At 37.7% G+C, this 24,711-nt stretch overlaps 1 protein-coding gene across 1 annotated transcript in view; it reads left to right on the forward strand.

Moving 5' to 3' along the window:
- Positions 1-1,227: 1,227 nt before the first annotated feature.
- GTF2A1 (general transcription factor IIA subunit 1) overlaps positions 1,228-24,711 on the forward strand; it is a 46,282-nt gene continuing 22,798 nt past the window's right edge. Inside the window, exons 1-6 of the mRNA XM_079913964.1 lie at positions 1,228-1,701; positions 5,545-5,646; positions 14,680-14,881; positions 16,543-16,607; positions 20,483-20,558; positions 22,809-22,942. Coding sequence (XP_079770090.1) covers positions 1,672-1,701; positions 5,545-5,646; positions 14,680-14,881; positions 16,543-16,607; positions 20,483-20,558; positions 22,809-22,942 — 609 coding nt within the window. The 5' untranslated portion in view covers positions 1,228-1,671. The remainder of the gene's footprint in view (positions 1,702-5,544; positions 5,647-14,679; positions 14,882-16,542; positions 16,608-20,482; positions 20,559-22,808; positions 22,943-24,711) is intronic.

The following is a 24,711-nucleotide window of genomic DNA, read 5'->3' on the forward strand; positions in this document are numbered from 1 at the left end:
CAGCGAACTGAGAAGCAACTGATATTCCTCAACTATGGTTTCAGGGGCATACAAGTTTGACATTGTTTTGCTTTGCCTTTTGAGGATAAACTCCCTCACTTGTCCAGACTACATTCCATGTCTCTGGAAATTCCTAGGGACAAGAAAATTAGGTACTGTGAGCTCTGCCTTCTAAACAGAGCATTCTCTGTTCTGCGTGAAATGTTGATATAAAGGCGAGATTAGCTTGGACAGAACAGGTCAAAAGCCTACTGAGTTGCAGTCCAAGACATGGACATTTTCTGCCCCGCTTCCGCAGCGAGAGGCCATGTGACTTGGTGTGTCACATGCCAAGTATTTCAGATGTTAGTATGTCCTGACCATGTGGAGTCACTGAATTTTGGCAGTATTTTTAAAAACCGGGAAAAGTTGTGCGATCGTAATCCCGGTTATCAGTGTTTCGGGTTGGCGGTGGGTGGGGTGGGGTGGCATTTCCCCCACCTTGAAAAGTCATTTAAAGTACGTGGGATAGTAGAGGCCGGACCTTTGGGGAACTTAAACCCAGAGACTTTGTAGCTTACTGATGGAGAGAACTCATACGGCTTCAGGTGTTATTAATTCTGGAATGTGTTTACGGGGAGCCCAAATCAGCTTTCATCCCTTTTAGGAACTCGTACACAATTCTGCAAGCTAAAGGCCCATCCTAGGGAAGAGGTGCCAACGCCTCGGAAATCGGAATCTGAGTCGAGCCCGTTCTCGGAGATGACTCCGCATTTCAAACTTCCCTCAGTCCGAGCGCGCCAGGGCCAGGAAGCTGGGCCACGTGACCGGCCCTCCTCCGCGGCCATTCCTAGCGGGGCAACAGCCGGCGCCCCTTCAGCATTTCGTATCCCCTCCACCGCGCGACGGCGCATAAATGCCCGACGGGAGGCGATCCCAGCTAGCTCTGGACTCCTGTGTCACCAGAACTCACGCGTTTTCCAGCAATGCTTAGCAAGTTCCTCATCCCAAAGCAGGTGCAGGAGACTTCCGCCTGGGTGCCGACCACGTGATCACGCGAGACTTGGGGAGACAGCGGTCCAACTTCACTACTTAAGTCCCCGGGCCCTGCCCACACAGCAGCCTCCATTGCGCGTGACGACGCGCGGCGGCCTCCGCCCCGGCGCGCCTGCGCACGCGGCTCTCGCGGTGTCTCGCGCTCAGGCCCGCCCACCTCTGCCCCCGCCCCTTCCGCCCCTCCCTCCCCCTCCGCCCTGTCTCTCGGCGGCAGCGGCGGTGGCGGCGGCTCGCGCAGCTTGTTGGCTCACTATATAAAGGGGAGAAGCGGGCGGACCGGACGGCTGGAGCTGCAGCCGGTGGCGGCAGCGGCGGCGCGGGGAGCGGCGACCGGTGGTGGTTTCCCTCCTTGGTGCGGGGTGGGGAGCGGGCAACGCCCCCCAGGACCCCTGAAGGGTCGTGGCCTTTTTTTTTTAAGGGCGATTCTCGAGTTTTTAGCTCCGAGGACTGCTCTCCTCCTCTACCTCCTCTCACCGCTCCCCTCTCCTCCGTCAGGATACGATTTTGTTTGAAAAATTTTTCCCCCCAGTTTTGCGGTGGCTTGGGTCACCCTCCGGGTGTTCTTTTTTTGTTTGTTTGTTTTTGTTTTTATCTTTTCTCGGGGTTGCCCCCCTCTTGTTTGTGTTGTGTGTGGAAATGGCGAACTCGGCAAATACAAACACCGTGGTAAGGACGTGGTTTGGTGGCCGGCGGGGGCTTCGTTCAGGCGGCAGCAACGGCCGGACCGGGCGGGGGCGGGGACGGCCGCGACTCCCGGCCTCGACTCTCTTCAGCCGCCCGCGCGGCCGCCGCTGCCGCCGCCGCTTCCCGCCTCAGGCGGAGCGGGCCGGTGCGCCGGGCGGCGGGCGCGGGGGGGTGCCGAGGCTCGCGGCCGCGGCGGCGGGGAGGGCGGGGGCGCCTGCTGGGCCTGGGGCCGCCGCGGGGCGGTTGGGCCGGGGCGAGCGCGCGGCCCCGGCCCCAGACCCCGGCCGCCAGGAGGGAGGGCGGGAGGGGCGCCGCCGCTTCTCCCCGAAGCGGGCCCGGCCGCGCCGGCTGGAGGAGGGCTCCCGGAGCAGCCTCAAAACAAAAACCGTGTTTGGGGAGCTGGGCGAATCCCCAAGACCCACCGCGATCCACTTTAACGCAGTGAAAGGTTAATGGCTACTTTGGGGGTTACTTTGGGCGTTTTGGCGGTTGTGCTTAAAGAGCCTTCATTGGGGCCATTTTATGTTTAAAAAAAAAAAAAAGGACGAAGGTTGAAAAGCACTTATCTCGGTTCCTTCCGAATCGGTAAAATGGCGAAGGGGAAGCAAAACCCCCATCGTATCTTCGACTAGCAAAAGCACCAAAACAAACAAAGCCTACAGTAGTGGTCAAAGTGCCCCGCTTTCGCCTTGAAATTTGCCTACTTCTCACCGTTTGTCCCTTTTTTCTTACTTGCGATCACGTAGGTTTGCAAAAAGCAGTCACATAAATAACCTTTTCAGTCACCAACGCAAAATGTGATCACTAGCCCACCCCACTCTCTTATTTTTATTATGACAATAAAACACTTTTTTGCCCGGTCCCAAATGCAGACAAGCCCACGGCAGCCCGGCTCCGTACCGTTGACGACTCGGGTCGATCCATCATGGCTGCGGCCGCTTACCCTGCTTTTCAGTCCCTGAGCCTTGTGGTCCTCCTCCCTTTGGCTGCCCTGTTTATATAGAGCCATTGCCGCTCTCTAATATAGACTCTGCCAGGATGGGAAGGTGCTTTTCAGGCCTACGTCACCGCCTCTCCATTTAAACACCAGATCCGGCTTTAAATAGTGAGAGCTGCTGAGAGCGGGGCTGGGAGGTGCGTGCTCCCGAGGCGAGAGGCTGGCGCGTGCAGAGCTCAGTTTATTCCTAAATCCTTTGCGTACACTGTAATTTCGTGCCCAACCGGGTCTGCTTTTAGAGCCCCAAGTTTTTGTTTTCATACAGCAGCTGGGATTTGCGGTCTTTGATAGGGGAAAATAGACTTGCCATCCTCTTTTATTTTTATTTTTTAAAGAGAATTTAAGCTCAGATGTCTAATCGTTCTTGTATTCAGAAGATGCATGCATTATTGTCGGTAATTTTTTTTTTGAAAAGTTTTCTACATTAATTGTTAGCTGTGGAGGATTTGATTTTGGTAGTATTTTGTTTATCACGTATTCAGGAAATGTTAGAAATATAGCTCCTAATATTTCATTATGTTTTCCTATAATAAATATTTGAGATACGAAGCTTTTCAAAGAAATAGTAAGTGCCTAAAGCTTCGACGTAGGACCTATGTCTACAGTACATTTATGGATCGGGGAATTGTGAGTAATTTGCTTAGTGGAAACTGGGTATTAAAATTCTAAGTAGACGGTGTTTTTGCTGCATTGGCTGTTAATGTGATATCCAATATAGAAATTAATCCAACTTATTTTCCAATATTGTACCAGGTACTAACACTTTTGAAAGAAATCCTTTAATCGTTAGATAATGACACTAATGGCCCTTTAATTTACGAGTTTTTAAGTTTGGAATATCTGGTTTTTGAAAACTAGGACAAACCTAAATTAATGTGTATTTCATAAAAGGCAAAAACTTTGGCTTAAGTACATTTTAGTATTCTAAATAATTCAGAAATTGCTTATTTCAAATAATGCCTGTGTACTCACATACTTTGAAAAACGTCAGTATTTTGCGCGCTTTTTAACTCTTGAACAATTTTAAATTGCGTATACTTCATGAATAATACACATTTCCCTTTCTTTAACTATAGTGCATATGAATCCATTAAGTGGTCAAGTTGTGGGTTAATTAAAACACAAAAGCAAAATCTTAAAGCAAGATTGATTCATTAAGTAGGGAGTGCCAGAAGAAAGCACATTGTACCTATAAATGTGTGGATATCCAAGCAGAATATTTTTAGGGATGACCGACTTCAGAAACACCAGAACAACATCTATTTTGCTGGAAAAATAATTTATATCGTCAATTTGAGATTTATACTACCAATTTAAAATTACACTGTATCTTTATAATGCCTTGAGTCATTGGTTTTAAAAAAACACTTTATAAATGTATTTTTGTAATTCAGTAGTTGAATTGCCATAGATAAGGTGATACCCATAGTCAGATAGACTTTCCTTTATATATAGAATCAGAATGCTAACATAAGGAGGCACTGTAGAGATGCAGAAATCACGTGAATAATTTTAGTTCATAGAGGCAGATTTGGCAAAATAAAAAGGTGAGTGAGTGGAACGGCAAAGGTGAGAAACTAGATACATGAATTGTTTTTCTGGTTGTAATGAAAAGGAACAAATAGTTTTTAATGGTTGAGGTAAGTTGTATAGAGGAACTCATTATTTATATTTTTGCCTGGACAAGGACACATAAGAGGTTTCCCCTGTGATAACAGTATTGCTGGGAGAGATGCTAATGAAACATTTATTTATGTTTGAGGTTTGCTTATGAGAGCAAACCCTTGGTTTTATTGGGTAAGCAGTAATTTTTAAGCAAGATATAAAACACAGATAATGACAAAGTATTAAAATAAAAAGGCTGTTGATCTTAGCTCTGTGTGATAATGGATAAGATTTATAGCAAGGCATCTCTGGTTTTACACTCTGACAAGCAAACTTCCTTTTGTCCATTAAAAATAGGATGTGGGTTGGGCAAAGTCTTCCGTCTCTTACCTTTTGGTTTTTAAAAAGTACTTTATGCTTTTAAAGTGCTTTCACATCTATTCTCATTTTATTTTTCTGGCAACCTTCTAAAAGCAAGCTTCCCCCCAAGTAATGCCAACAATAATAGTTACAATAATAATAGTTTAAAAATAAATATCGAGGCTGCTTATAGTTCTATTCCATAGCATCATCTGGGCAGTAGTAGGAGAGAAATCCTGGAAAAGAGATCATTGTGGCTTGTTCCTCTGAGACTTTGAGACCTGTTATTGTGGTTATATGAACAGCTTGATGGTATAATTTAAAGGTACAGACTGGGTAACAAAAACTAAAATTAGGTGATTTTTAAATTTGAATACTTATTAGGTTGCAAATTATTACCAGGCAAATCACAGGACATAAGTTTCTGTTAAGACAGCGATGACGTTAGGAGATACAACGGGTTAAACGAAGCAAGGAATAATAAAAACCAGACATAGCAACCCATAAAACTATATCGTTGGATATAGTCAAAACACATTAAGTGTTTTGACTATAACAACATGGGTAATTACAACTGGAAACTGTATAGACCTTGTATCTGTGACGATCTTCTGTATATGAATTGTATTAAACAGTCGTAAAACCTTTATTAAAATATGCAGTCATCAAATAATTCATTTTAACTAAGGCAATTGATGTTTATGGGAATGGCCATACCTTTAAAGTTACATCTTCTAAAATAAGTTTTAGAGAGTTGGAAAAGGGACTGTTGTATTACATTTGTTTTGAATTTGTGAAAATGTTATATATTTTAATATGTGAAAAGCAGTGTTTTTTAGCAGTCTTTTATTTTCCCTTTAAAGCCTAAATTATACAGATCTGTGATTGAAGATGTAATTAATGATGTGAGAGACATCTTTTTGGATGATGGAGTCGATGAACAAGTTCTGATGGAACTAAAAACTGTGAGTTTGCTGCTTTTTTTTTTTTTAACATTCTCTTCAGTCAGAAACTATACTCCATAATTTTGCCATATGATGACCATTTGACTTTGTTGCAGGAAGCAGTATAGTTATGTGAAGGGTGCTGGTTTTGAATCCCAGCTCTACCATCCATTCTTCCTCTGACGTTAGGCAAACTGCTTATATTTCAGTTTCCTTATATGTGAGATGAGAATTAGTAGTACTTACCTTTTAGGCTTGTTTTGAGGATTAAATGTAATGACTATATAAAGTGTTTAGCAAAGTGCCTGGCAATAGTATTAGATATTATTAATGGGCAGTTAATATCCATTTATGTTTTAATTACTTGACATTCCTGTAAGGTTTTTTTTTTACTTTTTCTTTTTTTGTGGTCTTAATGCACTGGTATTCTAAAATGTATTTATGTTGTGGAGATTAAGTGCTTGATAAATTTCATGTTCTGGAGTCCGATTCTCTATGTGGGCCAAATATTTGGTTTACAATGTATTCTAGTTTGGGAGCTGCTTTTCTGCCTCTTCTATTTACTTGGATTTAAGCAGAAATATATAGATACTTTTATTTAGCATTTGTGTTTTCTTGATGGTGTAATGACTCATGAAATCATGGAATATTTTTGCCTTACTGCTCAAAACAGTGGTTCTCAAAATATGGTCAGTGGACTTCCCCACAGGCTCTTTCAGGGGTCCATGCGGTTGGACAGATGCCCAAATCTGAATAATCATAGTATGTTTGTCATATTTCCAGTAAAAGTTGTATTCCATGAAAAAAGTGACCAGTTAAACTTGCAACTCAAATGTACAAGTGCTTTTCCTTGAGATAACTGTTCCATATGCAGCAGAAGGGCTTTATGCATGCTTCCCATTTTGATGTACCAAATATTAAAAAGATGTTTACGTAAAGGTTGAGATGAGATCATTGTTGATACTAAGACATGCAATTGTTTGATATTCTATTCATGATATTCTATAATGAAATGTGTTAACATATGGCATGTCTGCATACTTCACTGAACTCTTATTTTCCATTTAATCGAAGAGTTTGAAAAGTTAATTGGTATATGGTTTCAGATTGTACATTGCAGCTACCTGTTAAGAAACCATCACTTAAAATACTTTTTCCTTTCCCAACTACTTAGCTATGAGAAGGCAGATTTTCTTCATATACATCAACGAAATAAAACTGAATGTAGAAGCAGATATGAGAATCCAGCTATTTTCCTTTTAAGCCATTTCTCACGAAATTTTTTTGGAAGATATGGTTATTTTCATTGAAAGTATTTATGTTAACATGTAATGGATACGTTGTTTTTTCTTTTTTTTTCTTCTTTACTCCTCTGGATCTTATTTTTTAAATGGAAATGCATTTCTTTTATTTATTTATTTTATTTTACTTTTGGCTGTGTTGGTTCTTCGTTTCTGTGCGAGGGCTTTCTCTAGTTGTGGCGAGCGGGGGCCACTCTTCATCGCGGTGCGCGGGCCTCTCACTATCACGGCATCTCTTGTTGCGGAGCACAGGCTCCAGATACGCAGGCTCAGTAGTTGTGGCTCATGGGCCTAGTTGCTCCGCGGCATGTGGGATCTTCCCAGACCAGGGCTCTAACCCGTGTCCCCTGCATTAGCAGGCAGATTCTCAACCACTGCGCCACCAGGGAAGCCCACGTTGTTATTTTTAAATGTCAACATTAAAAAAAAATCTTATTTAAAATTTCATAAAAGTTCATTGAGGTCCTCATTAATTTGTAAAAATGTTAAAGGACTCAGACTAAAAAGTTTTAGAACTGCTGGCTTAGAGATTGGGAATTGAGCTCCTTTAGAGCTATGTATAAATAAGTAATCACAGTTAATGAATGCTAAGGAACATTTGTTGTGGTCTTATTTATCCATTCAACAGAGGTGTGGAGGCTGCAATTTAGCAACTTACTATTTTAAATAAAGCAAATCTCACCTGTGTTGTGGTGATAAAATATATCTTAGAATGTTGCAGCATCTGTGGGCAGCTTCTATAGAATTTTCAATATGAATCTGCCCCTGTGAGGAAGGGAAAATATAGGTTTGAATGAGATGAGGAAATGTTTATTTACCTTGTGAGAAATGTAATGGTTACTGAAAGTGAAGAGTAGGTATTTAAAAATATAAGTGAAGGAATGCCAACTCTGAGACATGAGTTGGAAGAATAGCAATATAAACTACTCAAACATAAAGTATCTCAGGGATATGAATAAGAAGAGAATAAGCTTATTTTGATTCCTTCATGTTACATGTAATGAATATTTTATAAATATGTTATACCCTTATAATGGTTGTCCTTGTAGATCTGTGATCTTATGTAGAAGGTACAGCATTTTTAGGTGCAAAAAATTAGTCCCAAAGGCTTTAATTTGTGGTACGTCAGACTAGCGGTCAATCCAAGTTGTTATCTCCTCTTGCTTTTCACAGAGTCTGTTGATATTTTCCTGCTGGTCCCAGTTAGAATCAAGGTGTTCTTTCCAAACAGAATGAGCTATCTTTGAGACCAAATAGCTCCACCTGCATTTTTAGTACATAAGACTTTATACATGTATACACGTATATACAGATATATGTACATATAATATAGTATAATAGTATAAAAAAAGTAATATCTGTGTTTTATAGGTTATGCACTGATTTTTTGTTTAATGCTTAGTTTTCTGTGACAAAATTGTGACTTATTCAACTTTGAATCTCCAACCTCTACCACAATGCCTGGCATATGTGGTTGGCATTCAGTAAATACTTAATTAAACAAATTAATAACGCGTTGCTCCAGAATCTAACTGAAAAAGGTAGTTTAATGTTTTTGTTGTTTTTTAAACGGGGCATACTCTTTTATTCTGGGTTGTAGCTGAATTTAAATATAAAACTGGTAGACTGAAATGAGTTTGTTATTTTAATTCTCTGCACTAAATTTCTTCAGGATCTCATTAGAATTTCCAGAATATGCCCTAGTTTTAACAGTCTGACAGCCAGCATTATGCAGTAGAACTTTCTGTGGTGATGAAAGTGTTCTATATCTGTGCTTTCCAGTATGGTAACCACTAGCCACATGTGGCTATTAAACACTTGAAATATGGTTAGTGGAACTGAAGAACTGAATTTTTATTTAATTATAATTAATTTCACTTTAAATCACCACGTGTGGCTAGTGGCTACTGTATTAGACCTTGTAGGTTTGGATATTCTTGCTAATGAAAACTAACAATATTTCATATTTTAAGCTTTATAAAAGACTGTCATTAGTTCTATCCCCTTTCTCACCATTTTATAGTATTTCACAAACTTCTATCAAAAGCTTCCAAACGGCTGTGAAGGATACAGTGGTGTATTAGATTATGAATTAAGATGAGTAATGAGAGTGCCTGTAATTTGAAGTTCAACTAGATAATTCAGAAAGGGACCTTCTACATTAAAATAATTCAACCTGATTCTTGAGGTTATCTGTTAACACTGTGGGTCTCCTTTAATGTATGAACTGTGGGAGATAGAAAAGATGCATAAAGCACAATGTTGGTTTTCTTGCTTTTTTCTCTAATTGAAGTGTAATTGACCTACAACACTGTATTAGTTCTAGGTGCACAACATAGGGATTCAGGATTTCTATACATTAGAAAATGATCACCACTTGATTTTCAATAAAGCTATATTTGAATGTAAATTGTGTTTTAGATTGGTAAATGACTATGGGTGGAAATGACAGTCTAGAAGTCCTCTTCAAAGTAAGTGATAAAATTATCCTGATTTCTAAACTGTCAGACCCACCCCTATCCAAATAGCAAGTACAATGGGAGATAGAAAACATGGCCTCTCAATAAAACAAAGTGAGAAGAATTCCTCATTTGGAGACAAATCTGAAAAAGTTAATCTGCCCCTAGATCTGTTTTTTCATCCTTGGCACTACTGACATTTGGGACCTGTTAATTCTTTGTTGTAGAAGGCTAGTTATCGTAGGATATTAGCAGCATAACTGATCTCTGCCCACTAGATGCCAGTAGCACCCCTTAGTTCTGACAACCAAAAATATCTCCAGACATTGCCAAATGTCCCCAGGGCAGAAGGGGAAAAACTACCCCTGATTGAGAACCACTATTCTAAGTATACTCTAGTTGTATATAAATACTTGAACCATAAGTTGAACGATGATCTACTGTTCTGTATCATTTGGCCTTGGGGAAAGCTCTGTTCCCCAACATCATTTCTAAAGAGCCCAAAAATTCAATTGTCTTATGTTTTATCCAGGAGCTAGTTGTTTTTGTGAGAGTAGGAGAATCCTTTAGAATTTCTAGCCCAGCATACTGCCAGGGAGCAGTAGATCTGGTAACGTTTTATAGATCAAAAAATGGAATAAATATGCTTTGACAGATCATTTAGCAAGTGGTAGAGACTTGAAGCTAAGCCTTTTGTCTCCAGATAAGGAAGGTACCAGAGTTATGACTAGACCTGCTGTGATAGCAGCAGTACAGTTTAGAGATTAGAACTTTGGACCAGAGCTGGGATTATGGTGAGGAAAGTGAGGGCCTAGAGTCCAAAATTTAAACTTTAAATTTAAAATTTAAAGGACATTTACTCTTCACTCTCAGGGTCCAGCCCTGTTGAGTCAGATTGCCTGGATTGTATGATGGTTTTGCCTGCTGTTAGTTGGTGATCTTGGATAAGGTACCTAACTTCTTGTTCCTCAGGTTCTTTTTCTGTAAAAAGGAGATAATAATAATGTCTATTTTAAAGAATTTTTGTGAAAAACGAGTGTACACGGAAAGTACTTAAGTGCACATTAAGAATTCAGTGTTAGTCTAGTAAACATCATGGGCATAACATGATGCATATCCAAATCATTTTGGGAACAGAAAATGAATTTTCTCCATGTCTAATTCCGGAGACCTGGCAAAGATTGTTGAAATAGGACTGCCAGAAACAATAGCTATGGTGTTGGGGGGAAAAAGTACTATAAAAATGTGGAGAGAAGAGTTCTTCCTATTTTCTAAGCTAGCTAAATAAATAAATACATACATAAATAACAATTCAGTATTCTTGGTAGTCTTTAGGGGTATTAATATGATTACTGTTGCCAAAACAGTATTACATTATTTTAAACAGATGATATTTTAAAAATAAAATATTTTGATAAATTATTTTAAAATGAAATTGAAGAGAAACAGAAAACATTCAACTAATTTGAACTTTACATTATTTGATATTATAAGCGTAATGCTAAATATTTGTATGGTATTATTCTTGTATTTTTCACATTACCTAGAGCAGTATTTGGTACTTAGTAAATATGGATTCTCAGTGGCCCACTACTCCAGCATCCCCTTGCTCCCCCAGAAGCAGTTTGAAATGTGTGGTTCTGTGTTTGCTTGTTATAATGACTAATGGGCATCTTTGGCATTTAGTAGGCTAGAGGAGTGTTGTATTTCATGTACACTTCCTGTGGTAATACCCTGTAAATAAAGAGTTATTCTGCCTAAAATGTTGGTAGCATTTTTATAGAGAAACTACCTTAGAAAACAAGTTCGTTTTCCATTCTTTTTGAAATTAATATTAAATTTCTGATAAGTTCTTAGTCATTTTGTTAGGTTATGAATAAGACATAGTCTCTACCCTGAAGGAGTTCATACTTTAGTAGAGAAGGTAGACTTAGTGTGAAAAGTGTACCAATAGAAATATCTCTAAGGTATAGAGGCAGTGAGCGATTTCTTCGCGGCTATGTGACTTTGCATTTGCATTCTTTGGGGAATTGTGTGGGAAGACTGTCAGTCATAAGGAGTAGTTTACGAAAGTTTAGACAGGAGGTATGTATGCTATATTTAGGGAACTGCAAGTAGTTTGGAAAATAGAGTGCAAGTTATAGTAGCAGTTGGAGAAGTTAACATAATATTGCATTAAGGAGCTTGGTCTTTAGAGTGAGAAGGATTCTCTGGGGTGCTAGTTAAAAGACAGAGTTTTGGACTTCTGCTTCAAAGAGTCTCAGTTGATAGGGGTACAGTCTGACATTTAAAAAGAAAAATTTGATTACATTTACCAAAAACTCTTAAATTAACTTTTAATAATGCATTAATGGGTTGCAGTCTGCAGTTTGAAAAGTATTGGTTTATACTTAAAGCAGTGGCTTTCACTTTAGTGTACATCACAATAACCTGGATAGGTTATTAAAACAGATTCCTGGCTCTAGCTCCAGAGTTGCTGATTCGATGGGGTGGGGCCTTAGAATTGGTATGTCTAACAAGTTCCCAGGTGATACTGATATTATTGGTCCAGGATCACATTTTGAGGACTACTGATTTATAGAGAATAGATTGGAAGCACAAGTTTCCACTAAAATGTAGGCTCTGTAAGGACAAAGATCTTTGTCAGATTTGTTCACTGTCTGTTCTCAATGCCACTAACAGTGTCTAGCTGGGAGATATTCAATAATTATGTGTAGAATGTATGATTTGAAGCAGGGAGCTCAATTAGCTTAGTCATTAACACTTTGCAATAATACTGATGGGAGGAAGGGACTTGAACTGGGGCCATTATAGTAGGGATAGATTGGAATAATGCTTTGGAAAGGAAATTGACAATAATGATAGGGCATTGGAGTGCATTCTGACTCACAGATCATTGACTTGGGAGACTAGGTGAGTAGTGGTACGCAGCACTTAGCACATAATGTGTATTTGTTAATATTTACCATTGTCATGGAAGCTTCATTAAAGTGATGGGTCAGGATTGCAGTGGGAAGACCAATTGGAGGTGATAAAAACTGAAGCTTTAAATTTAGAAAATTATGGTTTAAAGACCTGTTTCTTTCTTTCTTTTTTCTGTTTCTTTCTTTTTTTTTTAATATTTATTTTTATTTTTGGCTGCGTTGGGTCTTACTTGCAGCACATGGGATCTTCATTGCTGTGTGCAGGATCTTTCCTTGCGGTGCTCGAGCTCTTTGTTGCAGCACGCGGGCTTCTTTCTAGTCATGGTGTGTGGATTTTCTCTCTCTAGTTGTGGCACACAGGCTCCAGAGCACATGGGCTCTGTAGTTGTAGTGCATGGGCTCCAGAGCGTGTGGACTCTGTAGTTTGCGCCATGCGGACTCTAGTTGTGGTGCGTGTGGGCTTAGTTGCCCCGGGGCATGTGGGATCTTAGTTCCCTGTCCAGGGATTGAACCCGCGTCCCCTGTGTCGGAAGGCGGATTCTTTACCACTGGACCATCAGGGAAGTCCCTTAAAGACCTGTTTCTTAAAGCATTAATTAATAGTACTTTTTGCACCTTGATTTTGGCCTACAAGAAGCGAGGTTTTGTTTTGTTTTGAAACAGGGAAAAGAAGTGTAAACAGTTTGGGTGATAACTGGGAGGCTTACCTATATAGCCTTACTATATAATACATTTAGAGTGTATTTTAGAGTGTAGAGTGTATTTTATTCAGTGTCTGAGCCTATTTTGTATTGTGTGTTATGCGAGGTGCCCACTTTATAGAAATGAACCAGACAAAACTTGGGCTCTCAAAAAGTAGTTTTTTGTTACCCTAGGAAGAACCCTAGCTGTTTTTAGTCTGGGATTTGCACCGACTTAGATTTACTAGCTGGAAGTTCGTTTAGAAGTAATCTAATTCAGCTTGTTCCCTTTCTAGATGAGTAAAATGCCCAGGGAAGACAAATAATTTGTCCACCAAGCCGTTTAGTGGCCAAACCAGGACTAATTGGGTTCCTGACTTCTGTTGTAATGCTTTATTACACAATTAATACCACCACTACAATAATTGTAATACCTAACATTTATTGATGACTGACTTTATGCTAGACTCTGATAAATGTTTTACATGGAAATCTTATTTACTCCTCACAACAACGCATGAAATAGATACTGTTACTGTCTCTGTAAGAAAAGTCTTCAGGTGAGCCTAAATACTGAGACTGCTAAGGGAATGGTTGCTCTGGGGAATTGACCTTTAGTTTAGTTTACTTTTTCGCTAAATTGTTAGAGATGTGCTGGAATTGTTATTAACATGTAGATCTAGAATTTCTAGAACAGTTGGAAGTGTCAGCAGTTTATAAAAATCCCTGTTAGTATGGCAAAGGGAGCTTTTTGAAGGATCTGATAGAAGCCTTACATGAGCTAGGCAATATCCCAAGAGTAGATCCTAGGGGAGAAAACAAAGTATCTGTAGATCCTTGTGTACAGAATGACTGAATTAAATTTTATATGTATGTTTAAGGAATGGTTTGTAACTTTCTTGGGCAGTTTTTTTATAAGGGCTCTATAGATTGAACACTAAACCTTGTAGAGAGGAAATGTGTGTTAGGGAGAAGGATGGAATAGTTGTAAATATTTTCTTTTACTTCCTTGTTTTTGCCCACTTTTGATTTTTTTTTTCCCTTCATCACAGAAGCTGTCCAAGGGAGAGATGAGAAAATAGAAGTGGTTAAGCAAAAAAGGATTGTCAATCCTTGTCATAATGAAAGAGGGAAGGGAATTTCAAGAAGTGTGGAGGGTTGAGAATACCTCTGAAAGCATATTAGGCATTGCTGTTTCTTTTTCCTTATGTAGGGTTGGACAGATAGAAAGGTAGGGTTTTCTAACCTGAGGACTGCCTCTATAATGTTTCTCATAGTTCAAGGAAAGATGAATTTATGTTTTATATGTTATTTAAAAGTTAGGAAAGAAAGATTTCCATAAAATAGCTAACAATGGATTTGATACTAAAAAGGATGATTTTTGATTACTGAAAAATTGCTTATATGAAACTGCTTGGCAACCAAGGAATTACTATGGAAAGTTTGTTGAAGATATAAAAGGAAACAAAAGAATTCTTCAGTACTCTTAAGTAGCAAAAATGAGGTTTGATACTTTAAAAATTGGTTTTCATTATGGCATACACTTGGGTAAGAATTAGAGATTTGTAGATTTATCAGTTTTGAAAATGTAAGAATTTTATAAACTGACTAATAAAGTATGTTTTATCCATATGTCCAGCGTTGTTTTCCCTGACTCTTACTTAGAAATCTTTAATATTCTTTGCTTTAGTTATGGGAGAATAAACTAATGCAGTCTAGGGCAGTAGATGGATTTCATTCAGAAGAGCAGCAGCTTTTACTGCAAGTTCAACAGCAGCAGCAACCCCAGCAGCAGCAGCATCACCACCACCATCACCACCAGGCTCAACCGCAGCAGACAGTACCTCAGCAGGCGCAGACCCAGCAGGTCCTTATTCCTGCGTCTCAGCAAGGTGAGGCTGTCTGATCCTACTGCAACTTGGAAATGAAAGTTGTCATTTTCAAAGAAGAGAAACACTCTGGTGTCTCCTTTCTATTGGCTGAGGGGGTTGTATCTGTGTGTATAAAATGTGGTTCCTATTTATGTAGTAATGATAAACAAGTAATTCACTAACAGCTTAAAATGATATTCAGGTAAGTATATTATTACTTTTTTTAGATGGCTACACAATGGTGGATTTCCTAAGTCAGATCTATAAAGGTTTATTTACTAAGGGTTTCATTATTTTATATAGTAGAATCATTACTTTCTTTGAAACTGATTTGTTCCTACAAAGGCATTTGAGTTTAGTTTTTATAAATAAACACTGGAGGGTTTTTGTAACTATACTTTGGCAATCTGAAATTCTAATTCCTTATTAATTTATGTAGTTAAATTGACTGAATTAGATTTCCTTTAAGTGAAGAGTGGATATATGACATCTTAATTTATATTATGTGGTTTAAAAATAAGAAAAAACAAGTATTTATAGACTGCATCCATAGTGCCTTGTACCGTGCAAGTCATTTTATAGGTTTTGTTTCATTGCAGTCTAATAGAGGCTCTGTGAAGTAGCTCTTAAAACATCACAGCTGAGGAAAATCTGGGCCCTGAAAAGGCTTAGAAGCTTGATCCTCTACATGGAGTATTTTCTGTCATGACAAACATTTGTTCAGTTATAAAACTTCCTAGGCCTTCAAGTTTTGTAAATCTTGTTGTCAGAGAGGAGAATAAAGATAAATGAAAACTTCATCTTAAGGTAACTTGAGTTACTTATTTGTCTCATCTGAGAGTGTATGTAAGACTTAAAACTGATATTGATGCACATTAGAAATGTCTGTTTGAGTTATTTTACTGTTTATATCAAATAAGACTTAATATTTGATTTTACTCTGTACCTTGCATCAAGTAATTTTATCCTTTTAATGTTTCTTGATGACCGTTCCTCCTATTGCCTTCAGGCCTGGCACTAGGATTTTAGGTTATCATAAATTAAAATTTGATTTTCTTCACTCAGAGAATATTAGGATAATGGGATTATCTATTTATTCTCTGAAATTTGCGGAATCAAACACTTAGTTCCTTTTATGCTTACGTGATATTGCCATTATTTATGATTTGTATTTTTTAAAAAGTTGATGGAAATAAGATACTGGAAACTGTCAAATTGGGAGAAAAAGATTTTAAAAGACTATGTAGATTATAACTTTTTGAGCTCCCTTTTAATGGGTCAATAATGCATTCCAGCAGTAGTATCATTATATTAATAACACAGTTATTGCTGAGTTGGCAAGACAGTATTAAATTATGTTTGAAAATTTCCAGTTTAAGAATGCACAGAAATATATATGTTTAGGTGTTAGGTATCTCATTATGTCGTGTTCCCAAGGTCCCTTGTGTCCTTAGGTGTTGTTAAATCTTTTTTTTAATTGTGGGTTTTCCAGTATAAGGTGGGTATGTCACAGCTGTTATTTACCGTAAAAGTTTATAACTTTCTGAGATATCAAGTGGTTGAGTGCATTTGCATGCAGAAAATGTGGAAAGCATGAAAAAAATTTTTGGTATAGTACACAGCATTCTTTTGAAATAGCCTCAGGGTTCCTTGTTTTTATGTGTGCCTGTTGTTTTTCATAGCTGCAGCACCACAAGTTATTGTTCCTGATTCTAAGCTGATACAACATATGAATGCATCAAACATGGTAAGACTCAGAACATAGCACTTTGCTTGGCTCTATTTATTCTAACCCAAATTGTGATTATGCTTGTGTATGTTGTATATTAACAACTTGAAGTTTATTCAGGACTTAAGCAAAATAGCTGTTTTGTTTGGTTTCCTAAGTATTGGATTTAACAGCAAATCTAAAGTTTAGCTTGGTACTTAGACATTAAGGTTCATAAAATTATGCAACTTTCTGTTGAAAATACCAAAAGAATGATGCTTTGTGGGAGCTGTTTTATCTTCTGCTATTTTTTTTTTTTTTGCGGTACGCGGGCCTCTCACTGTTGTGGCCTCTCCCGTTGCAGAGCACAGGCTCCAGATGCACAGGCCCAGCGGCCATGGCTCATGGGCCCAGCCACTCCGCGGCATGTGGGATCTTCCCAGACCGGGGCATGAACCCGTGTCCCCTGCATAGGCAGGCGGACTCTCAACCACTGCACCACCAGGGAAGCCCTTCTTCTGCTATTTTTTGAAAATAGGTTTACGGGACCTACCAAACATTATGCCAAGTATAGTTATGTTGCAGAAGACCCATTAACTGAAAGAGGTTAGGAATGCTAAGAATTATAAATTTTTAAAAAATGAACCATTTGGATAAAGATAACTAGTATCGTTAAGATCAGACATTTACAAATTTTGCTCTGATTTAACCATAGCATAGCCTAATAAGTTTTATTACAATATGTAAATTGCTACTTTAAAATGCATTTTTTCAGTTGTGTTTATTATATATTAGACTTTTGATACTTCTAAGAGATAGCCACTGAACTTCGTAAGTCCTCAAATTTTCAAATTTCACTTAGCACATATAATATATCCCATCAGATATAACAATAAAACTGAAAGAAAGAAACCCTCAGATCCTTAGAAAATCTTTACTTCTATCTTCACAGTTTTTTTTTTTTTAAAAAAACATTAAAACAAAGTTTAATTAGAATCGTTGTTCCGGCATTTTCTCGTAAATGGCTTTTCTTCTGTTTAAACTACACAGACTGTTAGTGGTGTCTCTGCTCTGACATTCCATTCTTAAATCCAGCCAAATCCTTTTAATAGGAAAGAATCATTATTTTAAATAAGATCTCTTAGTCTAGTGTTAGCAGTGAGATTTTCTTTTCAGATCCAGATTTTTTTTTTTTTAAACGAAAAAGCAATATTTTAAAAAACAGTTACTGGGCTTCCCTGGTGGCGCGGTGGTTGAGAGTCCACCTGCCGATGCAGGGGACGCGGGTTCGTGCCCCGGTCCGGGAAGATCCCACATGCCGCAGAGCGGCTGGGCCCGTGAGCCATGGCCGCTGAGGCTGCGCGTCCGGAGCCTGTGCTCCGCGGCAGGAGAGGCCACAGCAGTGAGAGGCCCACGAACCACAAAAAAAAAAAAAAAAAAAAAAAAAAAAACAGTTACTATATTTTGTGAGTGATGAGTGAACCTGAAAGCTCCTTTGTGTTTTATAAGCCATATAGGAAGCAGGGCTTACCTACTAGACAAACGACTTCTTTCTATTGATATATACCAGCCTTAACAAATGTATAACTTTACAGAATTGCAAATTTCTACACGATAGAAATTGGAACTTTTAAATTCACAAAAAATCAAGAATCTCTGTTTGTACTTCCAGTTCAAGTTCCTGGAGTCAATTCTTTTGCATGAAAATCACAAAAGTCCATGCCTATCGATTCTCACAAGAATTTTTATTATTCAAAAAAAATTCCTTTTCAAGTTTAAGGCACCAAATTTCTTTTTAACCTCCATCTTTAAAAATAAGTCTCACTGTAGGATCCATATTGTAGTTGGTACTATTGAGACTGTTTCCTAGGGAATAACTTGTATCATTTTAAAACAAAGTTTAGTAGAATCACTTGCAGTAGACCCACCTAATTTTGAAGAATTTTAAGTTTTGTGGGAGAGAATTTTGAATTAAAATTGTGTTTAAAAAGACTGGTAAAGTTAATGGCCCATCTCTTACTGATTTGCTGTGTCTCCTTGATTCTAAAGAGCATATGTATTTAAACAGATCATAGATCAGACTTCAATCAATAAAATGTTAGCATTTATACGTATTTCAGCATTTTACTTGTTTTCAGTTAGTGTTTGCTTCATGTGTTTTTCATGTTCTAAAATGTAATCAGTATAGGCTTTTTACAAATAAGTTTTTTGTGTTTTTGTTTGCATTATTATTCCTGATTCAAAGATATCCATTAAAAACAGTTTCATTTTGAAAAAAGAATTTTTTTAATATAAGAATATGGGATAGTGATAATATATTTGGTAGAAAGCTATTTCAGGGAACTTATGAAACAGGACCTTATATCAAACTAGTTTTGCAGGTTCTCTTTATGAAATTGCTCAAATGTGTTATTCACATTAGGGCCTTTTCACAAAATATAGGAAGGAACTTTCAGCAGACATTAATAAAAGATGGTTTGTGTATGATACATCACAACAAATATTTATAGCAACTTGAGTGTGCAGAGGTATGCAGGTGGTTATTTTCTCATGTATGCTATAAGGAAAATGCTAGGTCAGTTTGCTAGTAGAGGGAGATCTATTAATCTTATAAAATGTGAATTATAGGCACTTAATATTCCTAAATAATATTTCTCAATAGTAAGTGGTTGTTAATATATTCCTTAAATTTAGATTACCTTTCATTTGCTTATATAGACAAGATTTATTTAAATCTTTCATTTATTTAATAAAATGAAATGCAGAACCTGCATTTTATAAAGAGAACCTGGTGAGCTAGATAGCTGGATTTTGGGGACATAATGGGAGTTTCAGGCTTAAGATATAGAGATTACTTAGGCCTGTCAAATGGCAACAAGCATATTTTCTTGGAAGGCTATACTTAGAGCCTGACTAGATAGTTGTATCAGTAACCTACCTGAGTGTAATTTTCCAAGTTTTGTTGACTTCAAAGCACAGTTAATATTTATTTCTTACAGCGTATTCAAATAGAGGTGTTTCTAAAAATGTATAAGTTAGATTGAGTATATGAAGGTTTGGTACCTTAAAAAAGATTGAAGGGGGAGGGGAAAAAAACCTACCTGTATATAGTTACAGTGAGATACATGGAAATACTTTGAGCTCAGGATTTTAAAAAAACAGTAAAAATGTAGTATAATTCTTTCAGAGGAAAGGGGAGAAGTCTCCAGAAGCAGTAAATCAAGAATTTATCCTGGATTTAAAAACATTCAGAGTATAATTGCATGTATGTTTTTATAATTTAAAGTCAGATACTAACTTCATTTTTAAGTGTAGAAATTAATTTTTGTGACTTAAGATTTTTAAGATATTTTCTATATTGATAAAACTGTCAGTAATATATGTTTCACCTAGATAATGCCAGTGTTGTCACCTTATGGCATCTTAGAAGAGTTGCCAGCTAAGAATTGCAGTCTTCTGATACAAGGTTTTCTCTAGAGACCTGTTAATCATGGTATAAATTTAAAATATTAGGATTTCTAAAGTGAAGATACTTACACTTTTGCCATAAGTATATTAATTGACAACAAGGAATTGGGAGTAAGGAAACAGAATAAGTAAGGAAATAATGGAATGGAAATTTTATTTATTGTACAGCACTGTTAGTGTGGGTTATATTTCCTTAGAGTACATTCTCCAGGTGAAAAAACCTCCTAATTATTCTAATTAATTGCTTGAAATAATTAGGTAAGATGTTTAGGCTCAATGGTCTTTATTGTACCATTTTATAAAATGGCAGTTAGTCTTATTGTTAGAACTTTTCATTGTACTATATACTAAATGAAACTGTAAATACTATTAAAATATGCCAGAGATAAACTGATGTGCTGTTATGAACATACATGGTTTTGATTGTTTTTCATTGTTTTTTCCAGAGTGCTGCTGCTACAGCTGCTACCTTAGCACTCCCTGCTGGTGTGACTCCTGTTCAACAGATATTAACAAATTCAGGTAATTAGGAATAACTGATCCATTATTTATATAACTCAGAAAATTGTACCGTCTAGCCTTTGTTTTGTCTTCACTGAAAGACAGAAGATCTTAATACTTCTTTTACCATTTGGCTTACGTTATTAAAATAAGATGATTTGAGGACCATGGCATATTAAACCATAATCACTGCTGAGGATGCAGTAGAGAAGATGAGAATTGCACTTGAACTTTTGATCCGTGAATGGAATCCTATTTATTGAATGAAGTATGATTATAGAGAAGTGCTTTTTTTTGTTGTTGTTGCTGTACGCGGGCCTCTCACTGTTATGGCCTCTCCCGTTGTGGAGCACAGGCTCCGGACACGCAGGCTCAGCGGCCGTGGCTCACGGGCCCAGCCTCTTCCACGGCATGTGGGATCTTCCCGGACCGGGGCACGAAACTGTGTCCCCTGCATCGGCAGGCGGACTCTCAATCACTGCACCACCAGGGAAGCCCTAGAAGTGCTTATTTACTTGGGTTTTGCTAAACACTTTTAACTTACCAAATAAGTTAAACAACTCATTTGAACTAATTTGTGATATCAAACTAAATCCTATAGTATCTTAAGAGCAAATTTATTACATTGTATTTTATATAGTATCTCTCCATAGCAGGCAAAATTTACTTTTAATAATAATGTTTGAAGAATTTATTTACCTGGATTTTAAGTATTTTCTCTGTAATTTAATTATACAATTTCTTGCAAATCAAAACTACAATGAGGTGTATCACCTCACACCAGTCAGAATGGCCATCATCAAAAAATCTACAAACAATAAATGCTGGAGAGGGTGTGGAGAAAAGGAAACCCTCCTACACTGCTGGTGGGAATGTAGATTGGTGCAGCCACTATGGAAAACAGTATGGAGGTTCCTTAAAAAACTAAAAATAAAACCACCATACGACTCAGCAATCCCACTACTGGGCGTATACCCTGAGAAAACTATAATTCAAAGAGTCACGTACCACAGTGTTCATTGCAACACTATTTACAATAGCCAGGACATGGAAGCAACTTAAGTGTCCGTCGACAGATGAATGGATAAAGAAGATGTGGCACATATATACAATGAAATATTACTCAGCCATAAAAAGAAATGAAACTGAGTTGTTTGTAGTGAGGTGGGTGGACCTAGAGTCTGTCATACAGAGTGAAGTAAGTCAGAAAGAGAAAAACAAATACCGTATGCTAACATATATATGGAATCTAAAAAAAAAAAATGGTTCTGAAGAGCCTAGGGGTAGGACAGGAGTAAAGACGCAGATGTAGAGAATGGACTTAAGGACACGGGGAAGGGGAGGAGTAAGCTGGGACGAAGTGAGAGAGTGGCATGGACATATATACACTACCAAATGTAAAACCGATAACTAGTGGGAAGCAGCCGCATAGCACAGGGAGATCAGCTCGGTGCTTTTTGACCACCTAGAGGGGTGGGATAGGGAGGGTGGGAGGGAGACACAAGAGGGAGGGGATATGGGGATATAAGTGTACGTATGGCTGATTCACTTTGTTATAAATAAGAAACTAACACACCATTGTAAAGCAATTATACTCCAATAAAGATGTTTAAAAAAAAGTACAATGATTATACAATTTCTTGTTAATTTCTAAATGTTTGAAGAACAAACTTAGCGGCTTGCTACATATTTTAATGAGATATAATTGCTTACTACTTAATTTATTCAACATTCTGCATCATTTAAAACAATATATTAGAGGGATTTGGTATAAGCCAGTCATACTGTTAGTGTTATGTGGCAGTAATAATTGGTTCAGCAAACTCTTACTGCTTTTTAAGTCATCTTGAAGCTACGGAATGCTGTGCTTTTGTTCAAGATATTAATGCATTATTATACTTTTGTTTCTTTAAAACTTTAAAAATGAACAGCCCCTGAAATGTCTGCTGATGTTACTTATTCCTCTCTCATGACTTGTTAGTGAAGATAATTTACACTTTTAATCAACTCTCATAATCTGTTGTTAAAACTTTGTTGGAAACAGCTTTATAAGGAAAATAAAACATATTAAGCAATGTATTAGAGCATGTCGTAAAGTCAGAGAAGGTAAGGACTATAGTTTACTGTGTATGGATGACAGCCCTTAATAAAATTGTTAGCCTTCTTAGTAATTTTTGTCATTCACCATGGTCTGACATTCACTATGAATTTGTTTGTTTTGAGGTGGTTACTGCTAAAGTGGTAATTTGGAATACATGCTTTTTACTTCAGGCCAGCTTCTTCAAGTGGTCAGAGCAGCCAATGGTGCCCAGTATATCTTTCAGCCTCAGCAGTCAGTAGTTCTACAACAACAGGTTATACCACAAATGCAGCCTGGTGGAGTACAAGCTCCTGTTATACAACAGGTAAAAATCTTTAAGTTTTGACCACCATGGGGTTCTTTTTTTTCTGCCTCTGTATGAATTCTCTGGGTGTTTACCATCCCTTTTTCCATAGCTTTGTCTATACAAATTCTTAGACTCTTCTCTAATACTACACAACCTGTCATTCTGAATTCCTCCTGTACACCTCACAGCTTAACTTACAGTATGTTTAAGACTAAATTGTTGTTATCCCTACTCATCCTTTATCATCCTCCCCCCCGCTTTTTATAAGTGGCACCACTCTCCATCCAGCCTCCTAAGCTAGTTATTCAGCATTCATTCAACACACATTTATTGGGTGGCTACGTATCAGAGTCTTTGCAAGAGACTAGAGATTTAGGAGTGAACGAAGCAGGCATGAGTCTGGTTTCCTGATGGTTATGTATTGTCTGGAAGGGGGTATGTGGAATCCTCCCTTTTGCTTACCTCTAATATCCAAGGTATCATGAAATCCTACCAATTCTTCTTAATAGTTTCTTTTTTTTAGACTGCAGTTTAAACATGCTTTCAGTCTGTTAATATATTTGAAACTAGTTTTCTTTTCCCACACTCTCTTTTGTCATTTCCTTAGTTCATGCTCTCATAATTTCTCACTTAAAATACTGTGTTATCCTCTTAATTGATTTCCCTGCCTCCAGCCTTGTGCCCTCCTAACTTGACTGCTACTCTATATTTATAGTCATTGTTCTAAAAATCTTAAAATCTTTTAATGATTTCCCATTGCTTATTGGAAAAAGTGTAAACTCCTCAGCGTGGGTTATGAGATCTTTTTTGGGTTCTTTTTTTAAAATTTTTCCACATTTTATTTTTTGCCATGCTTCCAGTTGTTACCTGGTTCAGCTGCTGTTTATATCAAAGTTGACAAATATTTGCACATACTTGTGTGCCAGGTGTTAAACTCTTGTACTGTGAGGACAAAGATGAAAGAAATGGTTATTTTCTTGAGGAACTTGTGTACTTTGAAAAAGAGACAGATACATAAACAAATAATGTTAATATGATAGTACAATGATAGAGATACAGAGGAGGAACATTAATCCAGCCTACTTACAGCCTTCCACATTTGTCCTGTTGGTACTTCTGGGTTTCACTTGATGCTGTTCTGTTTAGAATGCCACCTTTGGCCTTCCTTCTAGCAGTTCTCTCCAGTCCCCCGCAAACAAACAAACCAAACAGAAAAAGCCTGGCTAATCTCCCAAAACACAAATAGAAGCTCAACTGTTGCCTACTAGGAAGGCTTCCCTGACCAGGCCTTGTCCCCCCAAGCTGAATTTAGTACTCTCGCCTGTCTTTTCATAAGGCTATATATTGCAGTTCTCAGACATCTTCTGTCTTTTTGAGTTGCTATTGCTTTGTCTATTGCATCATTAATCTGTAAACTTCTTAAAAGAAATAGTCTTATTATTTTTGCTTTCCTTGAACCTAATGACAAGGAATTGCCATTTAGTGCTTTTAATTTATCACTAGGCATTCTCTGCTTTTTATTTAATAACTATAATTATAAATATGTTCATTATAATAGATATAATTACTATTTGTTAATAGGTTCTTTTTGAGTTGTGGTTTACTTTAGAATCCTAGGATGCAGAGGCTGGAAGGAACTTTAGAAATCATCTGATCTGGTGGTTCACAGCTTTGGTTGCATGATTAGGATTACCTGGGGAACTTTAAATAAAATGAATAGATGTCATCTTATACCAATTAAATCAGAATATTAGGAGTGGGGACTTAGGTATCAGTTTTTTTTTTTT

Source organism: Stenella coeruleoalba, assembly GCF_951394435.1.
Source record: "Stenella coeruleoalba genome assembly, chromosome: 2".
Classification (NCBI taxonomy): Eukaryota; Metazoa; Chordata; class Mammalia; order Artiodactyla; family Delphinidae; genus Stenella; species Stenella coeruleoalba.